At 42.7% G+C, this 23,795-nt stretch overlaps 1 protein-coding gene and 1 long non-coding RNA gene across 9 annotated transcripts in view; one reads left to right on the top strand and one right to left on the bottom strand.

The window, feature by feature from the left end:
- The window catches only part of LTBP1 (latent transforming growth factor beta binding protein 1), a 336,620-nt gene that overhangs the window by 251,655 nt on the left and 61,170 nt on the right, over nucleotides 1–23,795 (top strand). For all 8 annotated transcript variants that reach the window (XM_039530237.1, XM_039530240.1, XM_039530238.1 and 5 more), the window contains 2 exons: nucleotides 5,630–5,755; nucleotides 14,785–14,928. In XM_039530237.1, the coding sequence (XP_039386171.1) occupies nucleotides 5,630–5,755; nucleotides 14,785–14,928 (270 nt within the window). The remainder of the gene's footprint in view (nucleotides 1–5,629; nucleotides 5,756–14,784; nucleotides 14,929–23,795) is intronic.
- The window catches only part of LOC120400915, a 76,177-nt gene that overhangs the window by 42,020 nt on the left and 10,362 nt on the right, over nucleotides 1–23,795 (bottom strand). The window lies entirely within an intron of this gene.

Raw genomic sequence — 23,795 nt, 5'->3', positions numbered from 1 at the left:
CATACACAAAACCCACTATATTGTGTATCAGTTAAGGCTATTGTACACACAAAATACCTACCACAAACCTCAACATTGGGGAAATGAGAAGTTACGTGATTAAAAATACATAATTTCTACCCCTCCATCCAGACACCTTACTACTTGCATAGCCATTGTTCACCACAGACCACACATCACAACCTTAACTGGGCCCTTGCTGGGAAGAGGAGGAGGTTTGGGGAAGGAGGAGCAGGAACTCTGGCACTCCTCTGGGGCCACGGGTATGGTCCACTAAATGTGCAAGTGAATTCCTCCAATGCAGTGTGCAAAGGCCATCATCACAGACACACTAGACCTCAACTTAAATAATATTCTGCCATGAAGTCGGAAACTCCATCCTTGACCTGTCAAAAGTAAACCCAGAATAAATTCATGGCACTTTCCAAAATGGGCCACCTTTTTGGTGAACACTTAATAGTTTTCTAGCCAGGTTCAGCTGCCCTGTCACATGTGCTGAAGTAGACAGATTAGGGTCCTAGCCATAATGTATCCACCCTGACCCTGAGGCTAAAGCAGTGACCCAGAACGTGAATGGAAAACAGAGAAACCTCTTCCTTAAGCCAGAGATGCACATCACCCTGACCACATGAAATAGCCACCTAGCAATACTTCATGTGGCCATCTAAACACTATATTCAAAATCCGAGTTATTCTAACTGCCCCCTCATCATTACTATTATTGTGATGTACTAGGAGTATTATGGAAGTACCTAGAGGCCTCAGCCAATATTGAGGCTCTTTTGTGCTAGGCACTGTACTGTACAAACATGAAGAAGGAAGCAGTCCCTGCCCTGGAAAACTTACAATCGGAATAGAATTCAGTGCGATTTAAGCAGATACCTAAATTTAATCACATCTTTAGGTGCTTTCCTGAAAGCAACGTTTCCCTTAATTTGGACTCGAGTGCGTTGCTGAATAGGTATAGTCTTAAGTATATGCTTAAATGTTTTGCTGATTTGAGGCATTCCTTTTAAAGATCTTAGTTATTCAGGGACTCAGTCCTGCACTTATTGCTCAGGTAAAGCTCCTACTGATTTCAGATCAGTAGGAGTTTTGATTAAGGAATGCAGAACTGGCATTGGATTTTGAAATATATAATAATTACAAAGCTACATTTTAATTGTATAGACGTATGGTATCTTAGTTACTTATGTTCCCCCACTTTTGTCTCCATGTAGCAAGATGTTTGCCCATTACAAGCCAGATGCTTTACAGGGTGATTAAAACAACAAATGCCCTTTCCGGCTGTAAAACAGGAGGCCTTTGAGTGAGCTGTCTAGACAAGGAAAAATATTTGGAGCTTGGACCCTCTCTGTAGGTTCCCAGTCACTCACTGTATGAGTCAGTCATGTTCAGACTGTGTACTTTTAAAAACAAAATCATCCTCTGTGGATGTGTTATATATTTAATTAGGACACTTGTTGCAATGAGGGATTTTGTTTCTGCTGCTTTTTAGTCAATGACCTCACTTTACCTTTTGAGAACAGACTTATATGATCCTTTCCCGTCTGTTTTCTTTAATATATAGCTATTAAGAGAAAAGGATACTGTAATTTATATAATTTTAAATCCCTAGTTCTTGTCTTCTCTGTGTAAACTTTTAATAGGATAACTGTGTTCTGTGGCTCAGGAATCCCTGTTATTAAATTGTAACTGGCCGCTGGAAATGTATGCAATGCATTGCTTTGTATTGTCTTATACACTAGGCTCTCAATCCTATATTCCTTACTCAGACAGAATTCTCATTTGACCTGAATGGAAGTTTTGTCTGAATAAAGAGTGCAAGATCGTAACCTTTTTCTGTGGCCACATGTACAAAACTCTGCAAACCACAATATGAGGTTAACAGATAAAATATGAAGATCTTATTCTCAGTAGCAAGAAGAGACAGTCAGAAAAGTGCATGTATCCTGGGTCTCTCGTAGTACATTTAATAATTGTCCTATGGTTATGGTGATTGGTTAGGAGCTGGAAGTATTTGGAATGCAAGACACATTTTTGACCTCTCAACCTTGATCATGTTTCTTTAACACTATAATACAGACACATGTATTGGCTACTCTTACTGCTCTGTTAATTTTACTGATATTTTTGTTGTGATGTTGAACAGTTCAATAACCAATTTTTTGATAGCCCATTCCTATTATCACATTCAATTCCTGTGAGATAGATGTATTAATGATAGTATTCTTTACCAAAGACAAATAACCATTTTCAAGATTAATTACTGCAATATTTTTCCTTGATCTGTTTAATAAATCAAGATAAAAAGAATTATATTAAAAACATGTATTGGCAAAAATCAATCATCTATTGACTAACCACTGATAAAGTCTTATTATCACATGCTTCCAAGTAATGTTACTTTTAATAGTAAAATGCTCTTGTGGCAATCCAAGCTACAAGTGAAAAAATTACACCAAATACAATATAACAAGAAAAGTATTTCTAAATTTCAGAGCAATGTTAGAAATTTTACATTAACGTACGTATATATTTTACAGATTTTTACATAAGTTGTATATACATTAATAGAGAGGATAATTAAACAGAACAGCTTAGGAGAGAAAGTGGTAAATTCTCCACCACTTGGAGTCTTTAAAACAAGATTAGGTTACTTTCTAAAAGATACGTTCTAGTTCCACCACAATGTATTGAGCGTCATGCAGGTGAAGTTCTGACCTATGTTATAAAGGATTTCAGACTAGATCAGCGGTAGGCAACCTATGGCATGTGTGCCAAAGGCAGCACACGAGCTGATTTTCAGTGTCACTCTCACTTCCCAGTTCCTGGCCACCAGTTCAGGGGGCTCTGCTTAATTTAATTTTAAATGAAGCTTCTTAAACATTTTTAAAACCTTATTTACTTTACATATAACAGTAGTTTGGTTATATATTATAGACTTACAGAGAGACCTTCTAAAAACGTTAAAATGTATGACTGGCACGCGAAGCCTTAAATCAGAGTGTTTAAATGAAGACTTGGCACGCCACTTCTGAAAGGCTGCCGACCCCTGGACTAGATGATCAGAGTAATCCCTTCTGGCCTTAGAAGTCTATGAGGAGACTCTCCCCCCTGCTCCAGTCCCTTTATGCCATGTAAAGAGGCCAAAACAGCATAGAGGGGCTCTGAAGGACCTTGATCCAGCTGAGGGAAAATTCCTTTAGAACACCATCTGAAGTAGACAACCAAAGGCTGTTCTCCAAGTACTCCTTCACAAGACTCTGCACAGGGATGGGAGTGGGGCTATGAGTGGGATGGGTGTGTTGGGTAGAATCATAGCCTGTAGCACTGCAGAGATTCTGGGTAGTACTGCTGCCATTGGCAGGCAGTGAAAGCATAGGCACCGACTCTGTGTTGCTGCGGGGCTGGAGCACCCCTGGGGAAAAATTAGTGGGTGCTCCACACCCATCGGCAGCCAAGCTCCCCCTGCCCCCACCCCCTACTCCTTCCCTGAGCATGGCCTCCCCGCTCCTCCCCCTCCCAGCACTTCCTGCCCGCTGCCTAACAGCTGTTTCGTGGCACTTAGGACTTTCTGGGAGGGAACGGAAGGAGTGGGGATGTGGCGTGCTCGGGGGAGGAGGCGGTAAAGAGGCAGGGCAGGGGCGGGGACTTTGGGGAAGGGGGTGGGATTGGGATGGGGTGAGGGTGGGGCAGGGGTGGGGTCAGGGGTGGGGGAGATCGAGCACCCATGGGGCAGAGAGGAAGTCGGCACCTATGAGTGAAAGGCTGCCAAAATTTAGGCAGCCGTTGAGGGGCAGTGACCAAGTGATTCAGAGACCTTAGATTTCCTTGACCCCTTTCAATTGGACTTTAGATCTGGGTATTTTTAAGAGATTTCACTGATATCATTGATCAATGATCTCTTTCGGGAGATGAACAAGGCATATCTTTCCTGATTCTTTTAGGCCTTTGGTACTGTAAATGATGAAGTGTTATTGACATCTCCGAACACTGGGAGAGGTAGACAGAGCTGCACTTGAATGTCTCCATTCTTTCCTTCCTGGGATTTACCAAAGAATAACGTTGTGGAAATGCTTATCTGTCCAAAGAGTTCTCTTCTTTGGGGTGGTTCAAAGTTCTGTTCTGTCAACTTTCCAGTCGAATGAATATGTAAGGCCTTTAGTGTAGATAGCGAGAATGAATATAGGTGCCATCAGTATGAGGTTGGTCAGGAATGAGATGTTGAATTCCATTCCCAGGGTTTTTTTTTCTTGGAATCCTTCTGTAATTTACTTTTTTCTCAGTTTCTGTATGTTTTAATGTGCACAACTAATTTCACATACAGCTACAGCCTAATCTTGGCACATTTTATAAAGTAAAAAGAATCACTTCTTTCATCACTGAAGTTTAGCCACCTCAGCAGCAGAACACTGAAGGTGTCTCACAGTGGACAGTATCACTACTCAACATTTACAATAGCTTTTAGAAATGGAATGCAGAAATAACTTCTCCATTTGAAATTGCAGGGGTGATTTAAGATGGCAGAATGTAATAATCCAAACTGGGATTTAGCCAGGATACTGGGGTTAACATTCTTACTCCTGAAAAACATGCCATGAGATTTTTAATGACCACAAGTGGTCAGGACTTTGGTTTTAGGTCTTATTTTGAATGGAGATTAAAATAATATATTCACAGTACTCATAATATACTTATGACAACAGACTGCTCTCTGCCACAAGCAACCTCCTTATAGGCTGATGTGGCAATTGAGTCAGTCAGAAGAGCAGACTTACTCAGCACAGTACTCTAGGATGCTCACTAGGGAGGGCAACAACCCAAAAATAGGAGCTACATGCTAAGACCTAAATTCTGATAATACTTCTGCACTTTAAAAACTTGACCCACCTGAGTAAGGCTGTTCATTTGTATAAATCTACAGAATTAGTGCCTACAGGCCTGATCTGCAAATCCTTGCTACTGGCAGCTGTGCAGAAGGCCAACATAAGGTCCATGCTACTCTTTAAGTCCCACTTATGCGCTCAAAAGCACATGCTTATGTTCCATTGATTTCAATGAGACTTAAATACATTTTTTAAAGTTAAGCATGTGCGTTGCTGAATTGGGGCCTCAGTGTGCTGGCCTTTGCCACAAGCATGAACTTCGTCCATATTTTTTACTATTTAATACTAAAATGATGGACACCATAGAAAACACTAAAAGAGAGAGTTCCATTTACAAGAATTGTATTATTTACGGTGATTTTTATTGGATCAAGCTGTAATATTGTGGAGAGGGAGATGGCTAGAATTTGCCAGTCCTGCATAAGATGTTGCCCATAAAATTAAATTTAGGAAGTTGTTGTTTCAGTGTTTGTCTGTCTGCATGCAGCTGTTATAATAGAGTAAATCTGAAGCGTGTATGTACATTGCTATTATTATATTGTTCTAGAAAAATTTACTTATAGATGCTCATAAGTTAATTATCTGTAGAGTATTATGTGACTAGTGATATTTTTGTTTCTTGTCCTTTGTGTTTGTTTCCCTTAACATCTACAGATACACTAACTGTATCTACTTGTAGAGATGTAATTGTCTACAACTACCTTTGTATTGTGTCTGATGTTAAAATGTCTTATTTGCAGATGTTGATGAATGTGTTAACAGCACGATATGTGGCAGTCATGGGTTCTGTGAAAATACACCTGGTTCCTACCGCTGCCTCTGTTACCAGGGGTATCAGGACCCACAGGATGGGCAAGGGTGTGTGGGTGAGTTTTTAGATTTTATAATCAATACTGCATCACCCCAGTGATGAAAAACTGATTTCAAAAGAAAAATTATTTCTTCATAAAATTATTTTGTCTTCCATCATTTTGTATTAAATTTGCACCATTTAAGAGTAACACAGGACTCAAATATGTCTTTCTCACTAAACCCTGTATACCATGTGGGTACTTACTGTGTATCTGTTTAAGGAGAATCTGTTTTTAGGATTGGAATGGAAACCAACAGCAAATAAGCTGAGCCACTCATTTTATCTATTAAAAAAAACCCCACTATTTCTGCAAATGTCAGGCCATTCACAAATATAAATCATAGTGGATTGAAATTAATACTTCAGCTTATTTAAATGCAACATCTGTTTAGTCTCTTAGTTGACTAGCCAGAACTCTGTACTACCTCCTACAGGAAATATAGTCTGGCGTGTGGTACAGCCTGTCTGAATTAAACAGCACTCCTCCTTAGAAACAGTATGTTTGAGCAGGTTTTAACATTACCTTCAGGCTCCAGGAAAGACACCTATCACTATGAAAAGATGTGAGAATTCCATAAATGTGTAAATATTGTAGATTTCTCCAGTGAGTAATAGATTTCCAAATCTGTTGTTAATAGTGGTGGTTGGATCTTGAGACAGCACAAGTTTCTAATACAAAATTAATACCAGATCAACAAAAGGTATTCGTTAAGCAATTTCTTCAAACTAGATTCAGGATGAAATATTTGCCAGTAACGCTAAGCTAAGCTAAGCTGAATGAAAACAGGGGAGTGAAAGAGTGGGAAAAAAAAAATGTTTTTTTATATATTCAGTAAAAAAAATAGTTTTACTGAAAAATTATTCTGGTCCTCTTTTGGGGCTCAGCTTGCAAGGTGCAGAGTATTCTGACCCCCATTTTAAAAGAAAAACAGAGTTTTAGACCTTAAATTATTTTTCATTAAAATGTGACATTTGCTCCTATTAACATCTGGTGTGGGAGCACCACTACAGAGAGAGCCAGTGCTGCTTTTGAAATTTATTTCAGTGTGACGGACCAGATTCACAGCACTCCCTTCACACAACTCAGGCAGGCAGCACAAAGAGACCTTTTGGAGGGGATTCCTTAGGACCGAAAACTATCCATAGCTGGAGACAGGGCCGGCTCTAACTTCTTTGCCGCCCCAAGCAAAAAAGAAGAGCACCGCTCTGCTGTACCCCTCCCCCCGTAAGCGCCGCGCTGCCGAAACCCCTACCCCCCTGAGCACCACGCCCCCGAAGCTCTGCCCCCCGAGTGCCATGCTGCCCGAAGCCCCGCCCCCTCCAAGCTCCGCGCCGCCCCGAACGCCGCACTGCCCCAAGCCCCGCCTCCGAGCGCCGTGCCAGCCCCACCCCGAGCACCACGCCGCCTGAAGTCCCGCCCGAGTACCATGCCACTGGCCTCGCCCCGAGTGCCACGCTGCCCTAAGGCCCGCCTCCCAAATGCCACTCCGCCCAAAGGCACGCCTCCAAGCGCCGCGCTGCGCCCCGGCCCCCCACCGAGCGCCACACTGCCCCAAGCCCCGTCCCTCCTCTGAGCGCCACACCAGCCCCGCCCCTTCCGAGCACCACACTGCCCCAAGCCCCTGTCCTCTGAGCGCCGCGCCAGCCCCGCCCCAGTGCCACGCCAAGCCCCCGCCCTCCCGAGCGCCGCGCCGCCCGAAGCCCCACCTCCCCCAGCGCCCCCCCCCCAAAACAAAACAAAAACCCCTCCAGCGCTGCCCCAACGAACCAAAACAACCCCCCCCCCCAAAAAAAAAACCCTCGATCGCCGCCCTGCCCCCAAGGTGGTGCTTGGTCGGCTGGTGCCTGGAGCCAGCCCTGGCTGGAGGGAAATCCACAGAAGCCATAAAGCCAGCATAGCTGGCTCCTGTGCTACCCATCCATTGCAGCCCTAAAATAATATGAGATCAGGGAATGTAGCCAGAGTTCATGGCGTCCAGCTGTTCCCAGATGATGGGAACCAAGGCCAGTATTAGAACAATAATGGACATAAAATTAGGGAGGCATAACCAACAAGCCCCACCCTTGTCGAGAGGCTACACAAACAGAAAACTCAATAATAATGGGGGATTTGAACTATCCCCATATTGACTGGGTACATGTCACCTCAGGACGGGATGCAGAGATATAATTGTTAGACACCATTAATGACTGCTTCTTGGAGCAGCTAGTCCTGGAAACCCCTAGAGGAGAAGCAATTCTTGATTTAGTCCTAAGTGGAGCACAGAATCTGGTTCAAGAGGTGAATTTAGCTGAACCACTCAGTAATGGCTATTCTAATGTAATTAAAGTTAACATCCTTGTAGGGAAGGAAAATGCCAAAGAAACCCACCACAATAGCATTTAACTTCAAACACAAAAATGAGGAGGCTAATTAAACAGAAACTAAAAGGAGAAATATGCCTGCAAGCTGCATGGAAACTATCTAAAAACAACATAATAGCATCTCAAACTAAATGTATACCCCCAAGTCAAAAACAAACAAACAAAACCAGTAAGTGGACAAAAAAATGCCACCATAGCTTTAAAATTGGAAGTGAAATCCTACTGAAGAGAATAGAAAGGATATTCTAATATAATAAAATATAATATAAACTCTGGCAAGTGAAAGATAAAAATATAGTTAGGCCAAAAAAGAATTTGATGAACTAGCAAAAGACAAAAATTAACAGAAAAAAATTCTTTAAGTGCATCAGAAGCAGGAAGCCACTGGACGATTGAGGTGCTAAAGGAGCACACAAGGAAGACACAGCGGTTGCAGAGAAGCTAAATGAATTATTTGCATTGGCCTTCACTGCAGAGGATATGAGGAAGATTCCCACAGCTGAGCCATTCTTTTTAGGTGACAAATATGAAGAACTGTCCCAGATTGAGGTGTCAATTGATAAATTAAATGGTAATAAATGACCAGGACCAGATGTTCACCCAAAAGTTCTAAAAGAACTCAAATATGAAATTGTAGCATTACTAACTGTGGTAATAGCAGTTTTAAAGCAGCCTCTGTACCAGATGACTGGAGGGTAGCTAATGTAATGGCAATTTTTTAAAAAGGCTTCAGAGACAATCCTGGCAATTACAGGCCGGTAAGCCTAGCTTCAGTACCAGGCAAATTGGCTGAAGCTATAGTAAAGAACAGAATTATTAGACACATAAATGAACATAATACTTTGAGGCAGAGTCAATACAGTTTTTGTAAAGAGAAAGCATGCTTTACCAATCTATTGGAATTCTCTGAAGGTGTGAATGAGCATGTGGACAAAGGCGATCCAGTTGATACAGTGTATTTGGACTTTCAGAAAGCCTTTGACAAGGTGCCTCACCAAAGGCTCTTTAGCAAAGTAAGCAGTCATGGGATAAGAGGAAAGGTCCTGTCATGGATCAGCAACTGGTTAAAAGGTAGGAAGAAAAGGGTAGGAATAAATTGTCAGTTTTCACAGTGGACAGAATTAAATAATGGGGTCCTACAAGGATCTATACTGCGACCCTGTGCTCTTCAACATACTCATAAATGATGTGGAAAAGGGGGTAACTGTGTGATGGCAAAGTTTGCGATAATACAAAATTACCAAGGATAGTTAAGTCGAAAGCTGACTGATGAGAGTTAAAAAGGGATCTCTCACTAAACTGGGTGACTGGACAACAAAATGGCAGATTACATTCAGTGTTGATAAGTGCAAAGTAAAGCACATTTGAAAACATACTCCCAACTATACATATAAAATGATTGGGTCTAAATAAGCTATCATCACTCAAAAAAGACATCACTGTGAATAGTTCTCTGAAAACATCTGCTCAATGTGCAACTTCAGTCAAAAAAGCCAACAGACTATTAGGAGCCATTAGGAAAGGAATAAATAATAAAACAAAAAATATCATAATGCCATTATATAAATGCATGGTACACCCACATCTTGAATACTGTGTTCCATTCTGTTCTCCCCATCTCAAAAAGATATATTAGAATTGGAAAAAGTACAGAGAAGGGCAACAAAATTATTAGGGGTATGGAACAGCTTCCATAGGAGAAGAGATTAAAAAGACTGAGATTGTTCAGTTTAGAAAAGAGATGACTAAAGAGGGAAACAATAGAAGTCTATAAAATGGTGAATGGCTTGGAGAAAGTGAATAAGGAAGTGTTATTTACTCCCTTCACATAATACAAGAACCAGGGGTAACTCAATGAAATTAAGAGGCAGCAGGTTTAAAACAAACCAAAGGAAGTACTACTTCACACAACGCGCAGTCAATCTGTGGAACTCATTGCCAAGGGATGTTGTGAAAGCCAAAAATATATGTGGGTTCAAAAAAGAGTTTGATAAATTCATAGAGGATAGCAGAGCCAGTGCTAGCTGATTGGGAGCCCTAAGCAGGAATATTTTTGCCCTCCCACCACAATACTAAAACAAACAAGCTCTTGTAATAAAAAGCAAATTGGCGGGGGGGTGCTCTTGAGCTACTCAGGGCCTTAAGCAATTGCTTAGTCTGCTTATGGGGCTAGTGCCAGCTCTGGAGAATAAGTCCATCAACTGCCAGAAGCTGGAACTGGTTGACGACGGATGGGTCACTTGATAATAGCCCTGTTCTGTTCATTCCCTCTGAAGCACTTGGCACTGACCACTCTCAGAAGACAGGATACTGGGCTAGATCAATCATTCTCAACCAGGGGCCCGGGGCACCCTGGGGGGCTGCGAGCAGGTTTCAGGGGGTCTGCTAAGCAAGGCCAGCATTAGACTCGCTGGGGCCCAGGACAGAAAACCAAAGTCCCATCACATGGAGCTGAAGCCCGGGACCCTGAGCCCTTCCACATAGGGCTGAAGTCTGAGCAACTTAGCTTCATGGGGGCCCCTGTGGCATGGGGCCCCAGGCAATTGCCCTGCTTGCTACCCCTTAACGCCAGCCCTGGCTTTTATATGCAGAAAACCAGTCATGGCACAGGTGGGCTGTGGATTTTTGATAGCATATTGGGGTGGGCCTCTGGGCTAGATGGACCATTGGTCTGACCCAGTATGGCCGTTCTTATGTTGTGTTCTCCCGCCACTGCACTGGATGGATTTCACTCACAGCAGAGAATCTGGCCCTAGGAACTGTTCTTAAAACAGATTGGCCTTTGTACACAATTTGTACTTCATTAGAACTGTATCATGACTGTTCAGTTTATGACTTATCAGATTCTGCTTCAAGCTGTCAATAGGCCTTTTCAACTTAGTTTGTACTTTATTTCTCTAAGGATTCATAGAAATAGAAAAAAAAGACCTTTATTGTTGTGCATTCTCTTTCACATAAATTAATTTGTGGGATAAAATCATAATTTGTAAAGAGTTCTGATTTTTAACTCTTTACTGATAGAAACCTGAGAGAGGTTACTGGTTATATTGGGGTGGGCAAACTTTTTGGCCCGAGGGCCACATCTGGGTGGGGTAATTGCATGCAGGGCCATGAATGTAGGACTGGGGCAGGGGGTTGGGATGCGGGAGGGAGTGCAGTGTGCAGGAAGGGGCTCAGGAGGGATGTGGGGTGTATGAGGGGTCTCAGGGCAGGGGGTTGGGGTGCAGGAGAGGTGTGGCAGAGGGCTCAGGGCAGAGGGTGCGGGGTGCAAGACGGGTTTGGGGTGTGGGCTCTGGTCTGGCGCTGCTTATCTTGAGTGGCTCCAGGGTGGCAGCGGCCTACCCTAGCCCCGTGCCGTGTCGCTCCTGGAAGCGGCCGGCACCACGTCCCTGCGGCCCCTGGTGGGGGTAGACAGCTCTGTGCACTGCCCTTGCCTGCGGATACCTCCCCCGAAGCTCCCATTGGCCACGGTTCCCTGTTCCCAGCCAAATGGGAGCTGCAGGGAGCAGTGGCTGTAGGCATAGGCAGCATGCAGAGTCCTCTGGCCCTTCTCCCACCCCCCAGGGGATGCAGGGATGTGGTGCCAGCCACTTTTGGGAGTGGTGCGGGGCCTGCAGTGCCATGGGGGTTACAATCCTGCGAGGCCAGATCCAAAACTCTGACAGGTCAGATCCAGTCGGTGGGCCATAGTTTGCCCACCCCTGGCTTATATGGTATGTGGATAACTCCTGATACCACTCACATCAATGGCAAAAATTCCCAATGACTTCAATAGGACTAGGAGCTGACTCTAAAAATCAGAATGCATACATGCTTTTTAAAGCAAATATCTGTCTGTTTCTTAGTTAATGGCTTGGGGGGGTTATTATTAAACAACATGTTGACAGTTTGCTTTAGTTTTTCTGTGCCTGCAACTTCTAGTTTGACCTTGTTGAGACCCTGATGCCACTGAAGTCAGTAGAACTATTCAGGTGCTTAAAATGAAGCAGATGCATAATAGTTTGCAGGTTCAGATCCGACTGAGCACTGTATTCTGAATAGGAGTCATTTGCACAGTATAGCCCATCAGTCATGAAGCAGTGAGTATTTCCTTGATTTTTATGTAGTTTATTTTATAATAACTGGGTGTTGCCAACTTGTAGACGTCTGTGGTTACCTACAGAATTATGGAGGTATCAGTAGTGACTACATAGTAAAGATCGCATTGAGAATTGAAATTACAGTGGGGGTAAAAATCCCTATCTTAATCAAACAAATGATTTCATTGAGTTTCCAAATTCTGCACACTATCTCTTCCTGGGCAAAGGGAGTTTTCTATAATGTTTCCTCTGCCAATGTTACTAAATCTTTTAGAAAACAAATACTTTAAAATATGGTCCTGACAGCCCTCACCTTTGTTCAACTCCCTTTAGCTAGACAACCATAGCTTCTATAAACTCCAAGCTAAACATGCACATTCTGATAATGTCTCCCAAGTGGGCCAGTTGGGAATTTATACGTAAAACATTCTAAATGATCCTCCTAATTTGGCATAACCTATTCTAGTAATGCCCGGAGTACCTAGAGCTCTCCCATTCTATGAGCTACGTCTCTTTTTTGTTACCACCTGCTTTACTCCACAGTTGTGTTCAGCACATGGCTCCAGGAAGACAGACTGGGCTGCTCCAGGAGCTGGGGGATAGATATATCCAGTTCCTCATTGTCATACGCAAACATGCAGCATTAACTGTAGCCCCAGAAAAATGATGTTACCAATGTACAGAGTTTCACTGGCAAAAGTAATGAGTACCTTACAAGTTCTGAGGGCACAGTTAAGTTAGTGCATGTGTGCACAATTCTGGAGAACTGGATGTATGCTTTGCAAGTGGCTACATGGTGGAAAGGAAAGGGATTTTGTTGTGCAGGTGAGGAGTCTGAGTCTGTTTGGTTTTCTGATGTGTGGGTGGTAAGGCATGTTAACTGAGGCCCCAGTTCAGGAAGGCACTTAAGCACATGCTTCAGTTCATCGCTTAAGGACATATTTAAATCCCATTGTCATAAGCACATACTTGGGTGCTATGCTGAATAGGGATGCTTTCCTTGATTGGGGTCTTCATCTGGTGTGAATATCAATGTTGCTTCAACTTATGATTTCCTTAATCTTAGTGATTGAATTGAAAGGAAATAAATTTCTGCAAAATTAATTCTAAGGGCGTGGTGGGGTTTTTTTTCAATGGTATAAAATATAAACTCAGACAAATTAAGGCTATTTGAACTAATGGAAATAGGCTTGGCAGGATTCAGTTTAAATAGATAGATGTTGATAAACAGCCTGAAATCAATGGTAGAACTGTTGGTAACAGGAGTGCAACCTGCAGGGGTTGGGTGTGATCATGAGATTATAGGAGATGTTGAAAGTATTCAAACATGCTTGTAAATTTGTTTTGATGTAAACGGTCTATCAAAAACATTTTTATGGAAAATATGTGTTTGCTTAGTTTGTAAACAGTGTTCCCCAAAGAAGACTTTGAACTTCTTAATATGCAGCAAACAAATGAAAATAATTAATTAAATTAATTTAGAAAGTGTTAAGTTAGCTGATCCAGATAAGATAAAAGCATATAAAATCAGTAGTGTAGTATATTATATGGCTACATGTTTATTTTGGTGGATAAAAAAGAGCCAGTATGCTTTGTTACAAATATTATACTGTATATTGTCAATTAAATATACAAAAAAAGTATAAATTATGAAAAATAATGTAATGATTTTCGTTATGTAGTTAGTGGATGTGCTGTATTGTGGACAGTCAGATGTAAAACTCTGATAGATTTCAGTGGGAGCAGAGTTAAGCCAGTGCTGAGCATTTTTGGTAATCCTGTGTCATTCAAACCATAGACAACTCTCCTGTCAAATAGCAACTCTTCATAGTATTTAGATGAGGTAAGAAGTGTTGGGAGCCAAGTTTAGGATTCATGGAATGTTTTTTGGTCCCAGGCCAACAGCAATTGAGAGTACCACGGGATCCAGCCCCTACTGTGGGAGAGGAGACTTGCATTGCTCCACAGGGACTTCACTAGGTGATACCAGAATAATGTTTCTGGGCTCCAGAGCAACCTATAGGGTTTTGTGGGTGAGAAGTCTATTACAAAAATGAGTTTAGAGGAGAAAAAGGACACGGTGCAGGAAGGCAGTTTTTCAGGAGGTATGGAGAAGAGAATTCTGTTTGTATACCAGGGCCTAAATCCTGTCATCTTTTTTTCTGTTGAACTCTTTGATTTCACTAACCTCTGAAAGAATGACAGCAAGTTTTGGCACAATATCTGTTAATTTAAATAAATAAATAAATACTGTGGGTTTCCTGCTGTCCTGGTAATAGCAAACATAGCTCAAAAGGAGTCAATATCTTACATTGTAAGAAATGGGGATGAGGGAGAAAGAGTAAAAAAGTTAGGACTCTGGTCTGCTTTAAAATCAACACTGTCATTTTATAATTTTACTGTTTTTTTCAATGGCCTTTGTCTCCTCAGACAAACTAATTTCCTTAGGAGTCCACTTAAGTAGTAGCCAGGTTTTGATTGTTCCTCGGGGATCGCCTTTGTTTTCCTGCAGACAATATTGGCACAGACAGAGCAGGTAAAATAAAGAGCTGTCAGTGATGGAGAATGCGTCTGAATCAATTTATGCTTCATTCTCCAGATGTGAACGAATGTGAAATGCTGAGTGGGGTATGTGGTGAAGCCCTCTGTGAAAACGTAGAAGGCACCTTCCTGTGTCTCTGTTCCGATGAAAACCAGGAGTATGATCCAATGACTGGACAATGTCGCTTCCGCACATCAACAGGTAAAATACCAGTGGCTTTGCTTGCAGACATAATACAAAGCATAAAAAATGCACATCCTCCTGAATAACAGCAAGGATAAAAAATTGTGAAAGGCTGTTTTTAAAAAAAGGGAGGGGAGGGGACGGGGGTGAAGAGTTACAACGAAAATTGTGTAAATTTGGATTTTATTTATTGCTGTAGTTAAATCACTGTTTTCTAACGAAATAGTGTATTTTAGACCCCTTTTTAAAGCACAGTAACATAATAAGCTATGTGTGCTTTTGGGTCTGTTATTCTTGAACATGCTATAAATAATTAACAACAAAAATATAGCATAGATGCCTTTAATTTTTGTACATGAAACAATCTCAGAGCTCTGATTAGCAGGGCCTTTTTTCAAACAGTGTGGTTTGTGGAACATTGTTTCTCATGATGTGTACCATGCTGAGGTGGTGATGTCTATGTTGATCTTTGGCAGTGAAATGAAGGCTATGTCACATGAGATTTAAAATAATTTTTTTTAAACTTGTATAGATGACTACTGGTGTCTGGATAAGGTTGAAGGAAGTGTAATGTTAAGAGCAAAATTCGTATATGGTAATCCAGTCTTATTATTGAATACTAACAGAAGAACTCACAAAAGTCAATAGTTGAGTGGCAATTTGTTTATCTAGTTTGAAAAATCCCCAACACATTGGCTCATCAAGACATGACCAGTCACCTTGACCACGTTACTTGTTGATTGTACTCTAGCCTCTTGCCCCTATTTCTTTACTCTTGATCTGTCTTTTTAGATCGTGAGCCTTTCAGAGCAGTCACTGTGCCTTTCTCTATGTTGTTCAGTATCTAACACACTGTGGATGCTACTACAAACACCTTACTTAAAAGTTATCTTAGGACTCTCTCTCAGAAAGTTGCCTCCAAGTGGGCTACACAGCTCCAGTCTGGGGGAGAGGAACAGGTCCAAGATAAGGGGGAGTAGAGAATAAGAGGTTGGCAAATTGATTTACATGAGCTTTTCCCCCAAACAAACAAATATTTGTTTTTTAATTTTGGGTTTACATTGCAGGCTGAGCTAGCTTCTGGATAGCTTTAGAATAACTTGCTGTACTACCAATATCCAGTCTACATAACTCAGGAGGCCCTGGAAATTTCATCCTGTCTCCTATCTCTCCAAATCTTTTGCACAAGGCAAAACTCCTGGTGACTCAAATGGAACCAGGATTTGGCTCACTGAACATAGTGCCTTTTTACCTTCCTAATAATAGATCAGCATTTAATTTTGTGCAACACCTAAAAGGCAAGTTCTTCTTTTTAAAGAATCAAAGCTACACACTCTTTCTAGTTTATTCAGATTCCCACTTTATGTGTATATGCTTTCTTCAGTATTTTGTTCTGCAATGTTTCCTGAGATGTACTTGCACAGGGAAGCACATTGGTACTGCAACACTGTCTGTGAAACAGCTACATAATAAAATGAAGTGTGAACCAATGGTAATGGGTTAGACTGAGGATCTCACCTTACAAAGTGGTTGAAGGAGTGAAAGATCTGGAGAACTGCTGCTTTAGAAGAATAATACACAGCAGTATTACCATTTACTTGCTTGTGAGGAAACAAACTGCAGTATACTTTCATCTCAAGGGGACTCATCTCAGTACTATCATCTGATGATGATAACATAAATGACAACATTGTTAACTATTTCACTGCTGATCAAAGCATGAAAAAGGAGAAGGTAAATCATATTATGAAGATCTACAGCCAGCTATGAGTACCATCTCATTTTGGTGCCACAAGTGGATGGCAGTTGCAAGATTCTAACTATTTTTTCCCCAGTCAAAAATGAACCAAGACCTATGGTTCTAGCAGAGTCACATCAAGGGGGAGCCATTCCCAAGGAGCCCAGCAGGACATCTGATTCCAGCAGAAGGGAAGCCAAGCCCAAGAAGCCAAGCCAAGTTCATGGATGTATCCAAGTATCATTTATTGCTGAGGGAAAGGAAATCCCACAGAGTCCAGCAAGCATGAATGATCATATGGTGAACATCTGTACAGTCTACAGCAAGTGGTGTCTCAGTTTGGCATCATGAATGGGCACAACTTCATTTGTGTTCAGTTTGGAAGAGAAAAACTTATTTCCTCTTAGGGTGACCAGATCAGAGGGATGAAATATCGGGACGCGAGGGGGAGAGCAAAAAAAAAAAAAAGGGCGGAGGGGAAAAAAAACAAACAAAAAAAACAAACAAAAAAAACCCAACAGCAGTTTCACAGGGGCCGCGCCACGGGATTGCACACAGCACCCCGGCAGCGCGCGCTGCCCTCCCCGCGGAGCCTCCTGCCCCCCAGCCCGCCCCAGGCACATGTGGCATGTCCCGCTGCCGGTGGGGAGCCCCGCACCTCTCCCGCTCGGCTGTACTCCAGCGGCTCCTTCCTGGCAGTGACGGGGAAGTTTATGGGTTCGGGGTCCCTGACCGGCTCCTCGCCCCTGTCCGCCGGCCGCCCCACCTGGGACAAGTCTCACCCCCGCAGCCCCCCTCTGCCGCATGTCTCCGGCGGCCCACGTCCCCGGGCCGCGCTGCCCCCGGACCCACTGCGCTGCCCCACGGGCTGCAGGGCTGGAGCTCTGCAGCGCTCCCGGCCCCATCTGGCCATGGCCCGTGTGCCCAGGCTGCTGCATGGGGGCGTCTCCTCCCCAGGCCCAGCTCGGGATCCAATGGGGCCGTGAGGGGGCGAGGCTGGGGGCAGGGATTTGGGGAGGGATCTAATGGGGGAAGGAGGGGTCAGGGCGGGGGTGGGGGCGAAAGCCCCTCCAGGCTCCACCTGTGCGCCGGAGCGGAGGGCAAAATTGTTTGTTTGTCCGTCCAGTGTCCCGACTGAACATCGGTCGGGACGCGGGACAAACAAGCAAATATCGGGACAGTCCTGATAAAATCTGGACGTCTGGTCACCCTATTTCCTCTCAATATGGACCCCTTCTTTGGGCACTAACAAAACACATACTCATTTTCTCTCCTCTGTTAAAGTTCATCATGGAGGAAGATCTCATATAGAAAACCAGACAGTATGGAAATTAGAGCCCAGTAGGAGCCCTATACACTATATTATTTGACTAATGGCATAAGGGAACCTATATGTTACCAGGGAACACTGTAAGCTGATGTACATTGTGAAGGACGAGACATCTTACCATTCTTTTATCTCTGTTTGCTTGCACAACTGAAGGAAAAATACACTTCCTACAATCAGTATTTCAAGGGACAGGATATTACTTTGTGTATTATATAAGGATAGCCTGGTAGCAAACTCTTTTCTCATTAAGCTCAGATGGGTTCTGTCTCAGAGTCTGAAGATCCTAGGAACTGATCACCCAAACAAACTGTAGGTTTGGGGAAATTATTATGTAGTTTACAATGTGTTCGTTTTTCTTTAACTACCTTTTTTTTTTTTTTTTTTTTTAAAGTATCAGATGGGTAGCCGTGTTAGTCTGGATCTGTAAAAGCAGCAGAGTCCTATGGCACCTTATACCTTTTTTTTGTTTTCATTTCATGCTGAAAATTAATGGCTAAATGTCAGGTTGTAGCTAACCCTTGCATGGGTGTGTAAGGCAGAGGAGAGCACAAACAGCCTTTCCTCTTGCACAGGGACTGGGCTCAGTCTAGTCGTTATTTTCCCCAGAGTACAAGGAATCTGCAAAGCTAGCTATGACAGCAGTGGTACACTGCTCAAAGGGTGCAGGGCCAATGCCACATCCTTCACCTAGCACCAGCCACACCAAGGTGGTGATGGAGTTCATGCTACACTCATGCAAAGGATGATGCATAGAGCTTTGGCATGTCATGTGCCTGAGTCAGGCACAGTGCTTCTGGGAGCTCCTGCTGTGTGCTCTCATATCACCCCCAACATGGGCTTGTGCCTTATTTTACCTGCATGCAGAGAAAAATATCTTGTCTGCCTTATATTGTTGTAAACATTAACATGTAAATGTTACAGATGTATTCAGCCTTTGCATATTTGTTTTTATACGTGTGTGCTATTTTGCACATAGAGAAATGTCATCCCATTTCCGCTCTACTAAAGAGAAGTAGGATGCCATTTCTACTGAAGGTAGGCGCAGGGCATAACTGAAGCATAACTTTAATTCAGGGACTTTTTCACATGTGGTTAAAGGCTGTTCCCTCTGTATGTTCACACCTCTCTTTATTCACCCCAGGGGACCTAGAGTTTTCCTTTTATTTGGCAGAAATTCATCTATTATTTGCTATGTCCTGAAATGATCTTGTCAGTATATGAACATTCAGCTCCTTAGTTCCAGCCATCTTGTTGTGTTCCAGTATTCATTTCAACTCAATACAAAATAAATTTAACAAAAAATCAAATGCACAGGTTTCAAAGCACCCATTTCTCTTTTCTTAATTTTGTACCCAAAGTAAGAAACATTCACTGAAACGACAAACACTTTTTTTTAATATACAATGAAAATCTGCTGGACTTTTGTGCCTTTTGGTATTTTGGGGAGGAGAAAAAAAATCTTCCTGTATATTTTTGATTTACGGAATATACTTGTATATCCCTTTAACAAGTTACATAAAAGATTTATTTTATCATGGATTTTGTGCATATTCAGCTGAATACTGCATATTAGTAATTAATCATTAACATTTTGTCATAATTATTAATAGTCATAAAGCATGTTCCATTGTGCACTTAAAATCCCAATATATGTGATTCCTGTACTGACTTCAAAAGTAGTAAAGGATAGTATTTATTTGAAAAAGTCTGTCTTCCATTAGTTAATATAGAATATATATTTTTAAAACAAAAATTGAAAATGCAAGCTTTATGCATAAAACTTGAAAGCTCGAAGCCTCTGGTAATTGGCTGAGCCTTAATCAGTGGGCAGGGCATTCACTCAGGCCAGAGCTTTATAAAGCTGCGCACAAGCGACCAGGGGCTGCTAACAGGGAGTTTCGCAAGGGAGTTCTCCAGGTGAAGGAGGAGCAAATACAGCATCTGTGGGGTAAGTGACTGTCTGTAGTGTGTGTTTGTTTGTGTTTGGGGGTTACTTGCTGTGTGCTGAGCTTGTGTTTGTCAGTCTGTTTGTTTGTTTGGTTGTTTGAGGGACCGTGTGCTCTGACTGGCAGTTGGAGGCAGGTTTGAAAGCTCGAAGCCTCTGGTAATTGGCTGAGCCTTAATCAGTGGGCGGGGCATTCACTCAGGCCAGGGCTTTATAAAGCCGCGCACAAGCGACCAGGGGCTGCTAACAGGGAGTTTCGCAAAGGAGTGTGGAAGGGGAGTGGGAAGGGAGTGGGAGTCCCTCGCCAGCCCTAAACCCCTTCCCTGTGGTCCCCCTAAAACCTATAAACCGAACCACATTTCAAAACCCCTTTCTGTAAACCACCCTTCCATTAACTAGGAGACAATGCAGGCAGAAGCCCAGCAGCAGAGTGGGGGCTATCCAGTTTATTGCGCTGAGTGTTGCATGTGTGATTACCTGCCCTGTGGGCGGGTGGCGTATGTGTGCAGTCGGTGCAAGGAGCTCCTGGCCCTCAGAGACCATGTACGGACTTTGGAGGCCAGGGTGGCGGAACTGGAGGAGCTAAGAGAGGCAGAGAGGTATGTTGAGGAGGCTTTCCGGGACACTGTAGAATTGTCCCACCTCCAGTCAGACAGCCCCTGCGCTGTTGAGGAGGATGAAAGGCCCAGGGAAGCAGAGCAGTCAATGGGAGCAGAGGGAAACCTTCCTGTAGTTGGGACCCTCCTTCCAGATGGTGCTGGGGTTGCCTCTCACACTGAGGTTGCCTCTCTGGGGAAGGGAACTCCAGTTTCTAGGAAAAGGCAGGTGTTAGTAATGGGAGATTCAATTATTAGAAACATAGATAGCTGGGTTTGTGATGACCGGGAGAACCGTATGGTGACTTGCCTGCCTGGTGCGAAGGTTGCAGATCTCTCGAGGCATCTAGACAGACTTATGTGTAGTGCTGGGGAGGAGCCGGTGGTCGTGGTACATGTAGGTACCAATGACATAGGGAAGGGTAGGAGAGATGTCCTGGAAGCCAAATTTAGGCTGCTAGGGAAGAGACTGAAATCCAGGACCTCTATGGTGGCATTCTCAGAAATGCTCCCAGTTCCACGTGCAGGGCCAGGTAGGCAGGCAGAGCTTCAGAGTCTCAATGCGTGGATGAGACGATGGTGTAGAGAGGAGGGGTTCACGTTCATTAGGAACTGGGGAAACTTCTGGGATGGGAGGAGCCTATACAGGAGAGATGGGCTCCACCTAAACCAAAGTGGAACCAGACTGCTGGCACTAAACATTAAAAAGGTTGTAGAGCAGTTTTTAAACTAGGAGATGGGGGAAAGCCGACCGCTGCAGAGGAGCGTGTGGATCGGACACAGACTTTTCTTAAGGGAGAGTCTGATGATAGAGAATCTCCAGGTTATAGTCAGGAGCAGAGGACTGAAGAGTATAATGTAAGGGCCGGATCAGATGATAAACAGTCACATAAAAAAGAATCTGGCACATCAGAAAAAGGCAGGCTAATAAACAGGGACAAGTTTTTAAAGTGCTTGTACACAAATGCCAGAAGTCTAAATAATAAGATGGGTGAACTAGAGTGCCTTGTGATAAAGGAGGATATAGATATAATAGGCATCACAGAAACCTGGTGGACTGAGAGCAATCAATGGGACACAATCATTCCGGGGTACAAAATATATCGGAAGGACAGAACAGGTCGTGCAGGGGGAGGAGTGGCACTATATGTGAAAGAAAGTGTAGATTCAAATGAAGTAAAAATCTTAAGCGAATCCACATGTTCCATAGAATCTCTATGGATAGAAATTTCATGCTCTAGTAAAAATATAACATTAGGGATCTATTATCGACCACCTGACCAGGACAGTAATAGTGATGATGAAATGCTATGGGAAATTAGAGAGGCTATCAAAATTAAGAACCCAATAATAGTGGGGGATTTCAATTATCCCCATATTGACTGGGAACATTTCACTTCAGGACGAAATGCAGAGATAAAATTTCTCAATACTTTAAATGACTGCTTCATGGAGCAGCTGGTACGGGAACCCACAAGGGGAGAGACGACTCTAGATTTAATCCTGAGTGGAGCGCAGGAGCTGGTCCAAGAGGTAACTATAGCAGGACCGCTTGGAAATAGTGACCATAATACAATAGCATTCAACATCCCTGTGGTGGGAAGAACACCTCAACTGCCCAACACTTTGGCATTTAATTTCAAAAGGGGGAACTATACAAAAATGAGGGGGTTAGTTAGACAAAAGTTAAAAGGTACAGTGACTAAAGTGAAATCCCTGCAAGTTGCATGGGCCCTTTTTAAAGACACCATAATAGAGGCCCAACTTCAATGTATACCCCAAATTAAGAAAATCAGTAAAAGAACTAAAAAAGAGCCACCGTGGCTTAACAACCATGTAAAAGAAGCAGTGAGAGATAAAAATACTTCCTTTAAAAGGTGGAAGTCAAATCCTAGTGAGGCAAATAGAAAGGAACACAAACACTGCCAACTTAAGTGCAAGAGTGTAATAAGAAAAGCCAAAGAGGAGTTTGAAGAACGACTAGCCAAAAACTCTAAAGGTAATAACAAAATGTTTTTTAAGTACATCAGAAGCAGGAAGCCTGCTAAACAACCAGTGGGGCCCCTTGACGATCAAAATACAAAAGGAGCGCTTAAAGACGATAAAGTCATTGCGGAGAAACTAAATGGATTCTTTGCTTCAGTCTTCACGGCTGAGGATGTTAGGGAGATTCCCAAACCTGAGCTGGCTTTTGTAGTTGACAAATCTGAGGAACTGTCACAGATTGAAGTGTCACTAGAGGAGGTTTTGGAATTAATTGATAAACTCAACATTAACAAGTCACCGGGACCAGATGGCATTCACCCAAGAGTTCTGAAAGAACTCAAATGTGAAGTTATGAACTATTAACTAAGGTTTGTAACCTGTCCTTTAAATCGGCTTCGGTACCCAATGACTGGAAGTTAGCTAATGTAACGCCAATATTTAAAAAGGGCTCTAGGGGTGATCCCGGCAATTACAGACCGGTAAGTCTAACGTCGGTACCGGGCAAATTAGTTGAAACAATAGTTAAGAATAAAATTGTCAGACACATAGAAAAACATAAACTGTTGAGCAATAATCAACATGGTTTCTGTAAAGGGAAATCGTGTCTTACTAATCTATTAGGGTTCTTTGAAGGGGTCAACAAACATGTGGACAAGGGGGATCCAGTCGACATAGTGTACTTAGATTTCCAGAAAGCCTTTGACAAGGTCCCTCACCAAAGGCTCTTACGTAAATTAAGCTGTCATGGGATAAAAGGGAAGGTCCTTTCATGGATTGAGAACTGGTTAAAGGACAGAGAACAAAGGGCAGGAATTAATGGTAAATTCTCAGAATAGAGAGGGGTAACTAGTGGTGTTCCCCAGGGGTCAGTCCTAGGACCAATCCTATTCAATTTATTCATAAATGATCTGGAGAAAGGGGTAAACAGTGAGGTGGCAAAGTTTGCAGATGATACTAAACTGCTCAAGATAGTTAAGACCAAAGCAGATTGTGAAGAGCTTCAAAAAGATCTCACAAAACTAAGTGATTGGGCAACAAAATGGCAAATGAAATTTAATGTGGATAAATGTAAAGTAATGCACATTGGAAAAAATAACCCCAACTATACATACAACATGATGGGAGCTAATTTAGCTACAACGAGTCAGGAAAAAGATCTTGGAGTCATCGTGGACAGTTCTCTGAAGATGTCCATGCAGTGTGCAGAGGTAGTCAAAAAAGCAAACAGGATGTTAGGAATCATTAAAAAGGGAATAGAAAATAAGACTGAGAATATATTATTGCCCTTAT

The sequence above is a fragment of the Mauremys reevesii genome, linkage group 3 (genome assembly GCF_016161935.1).
Source record: "Mauremys reevesii isolate NIE-2019 linkage group 3, ASM1616193v1, whole genome shotgun sequence".
Lineage (NCBI taxonomy): Eukaryota > Metazoa > Chordata > Testudines > Geoemydidae > Mauremys > Mauremys reevesii.
Note: the sequence above shows the minus strand (reverse complement) of the source record. Positions and strands in the feature narration are given on the sequence as shown.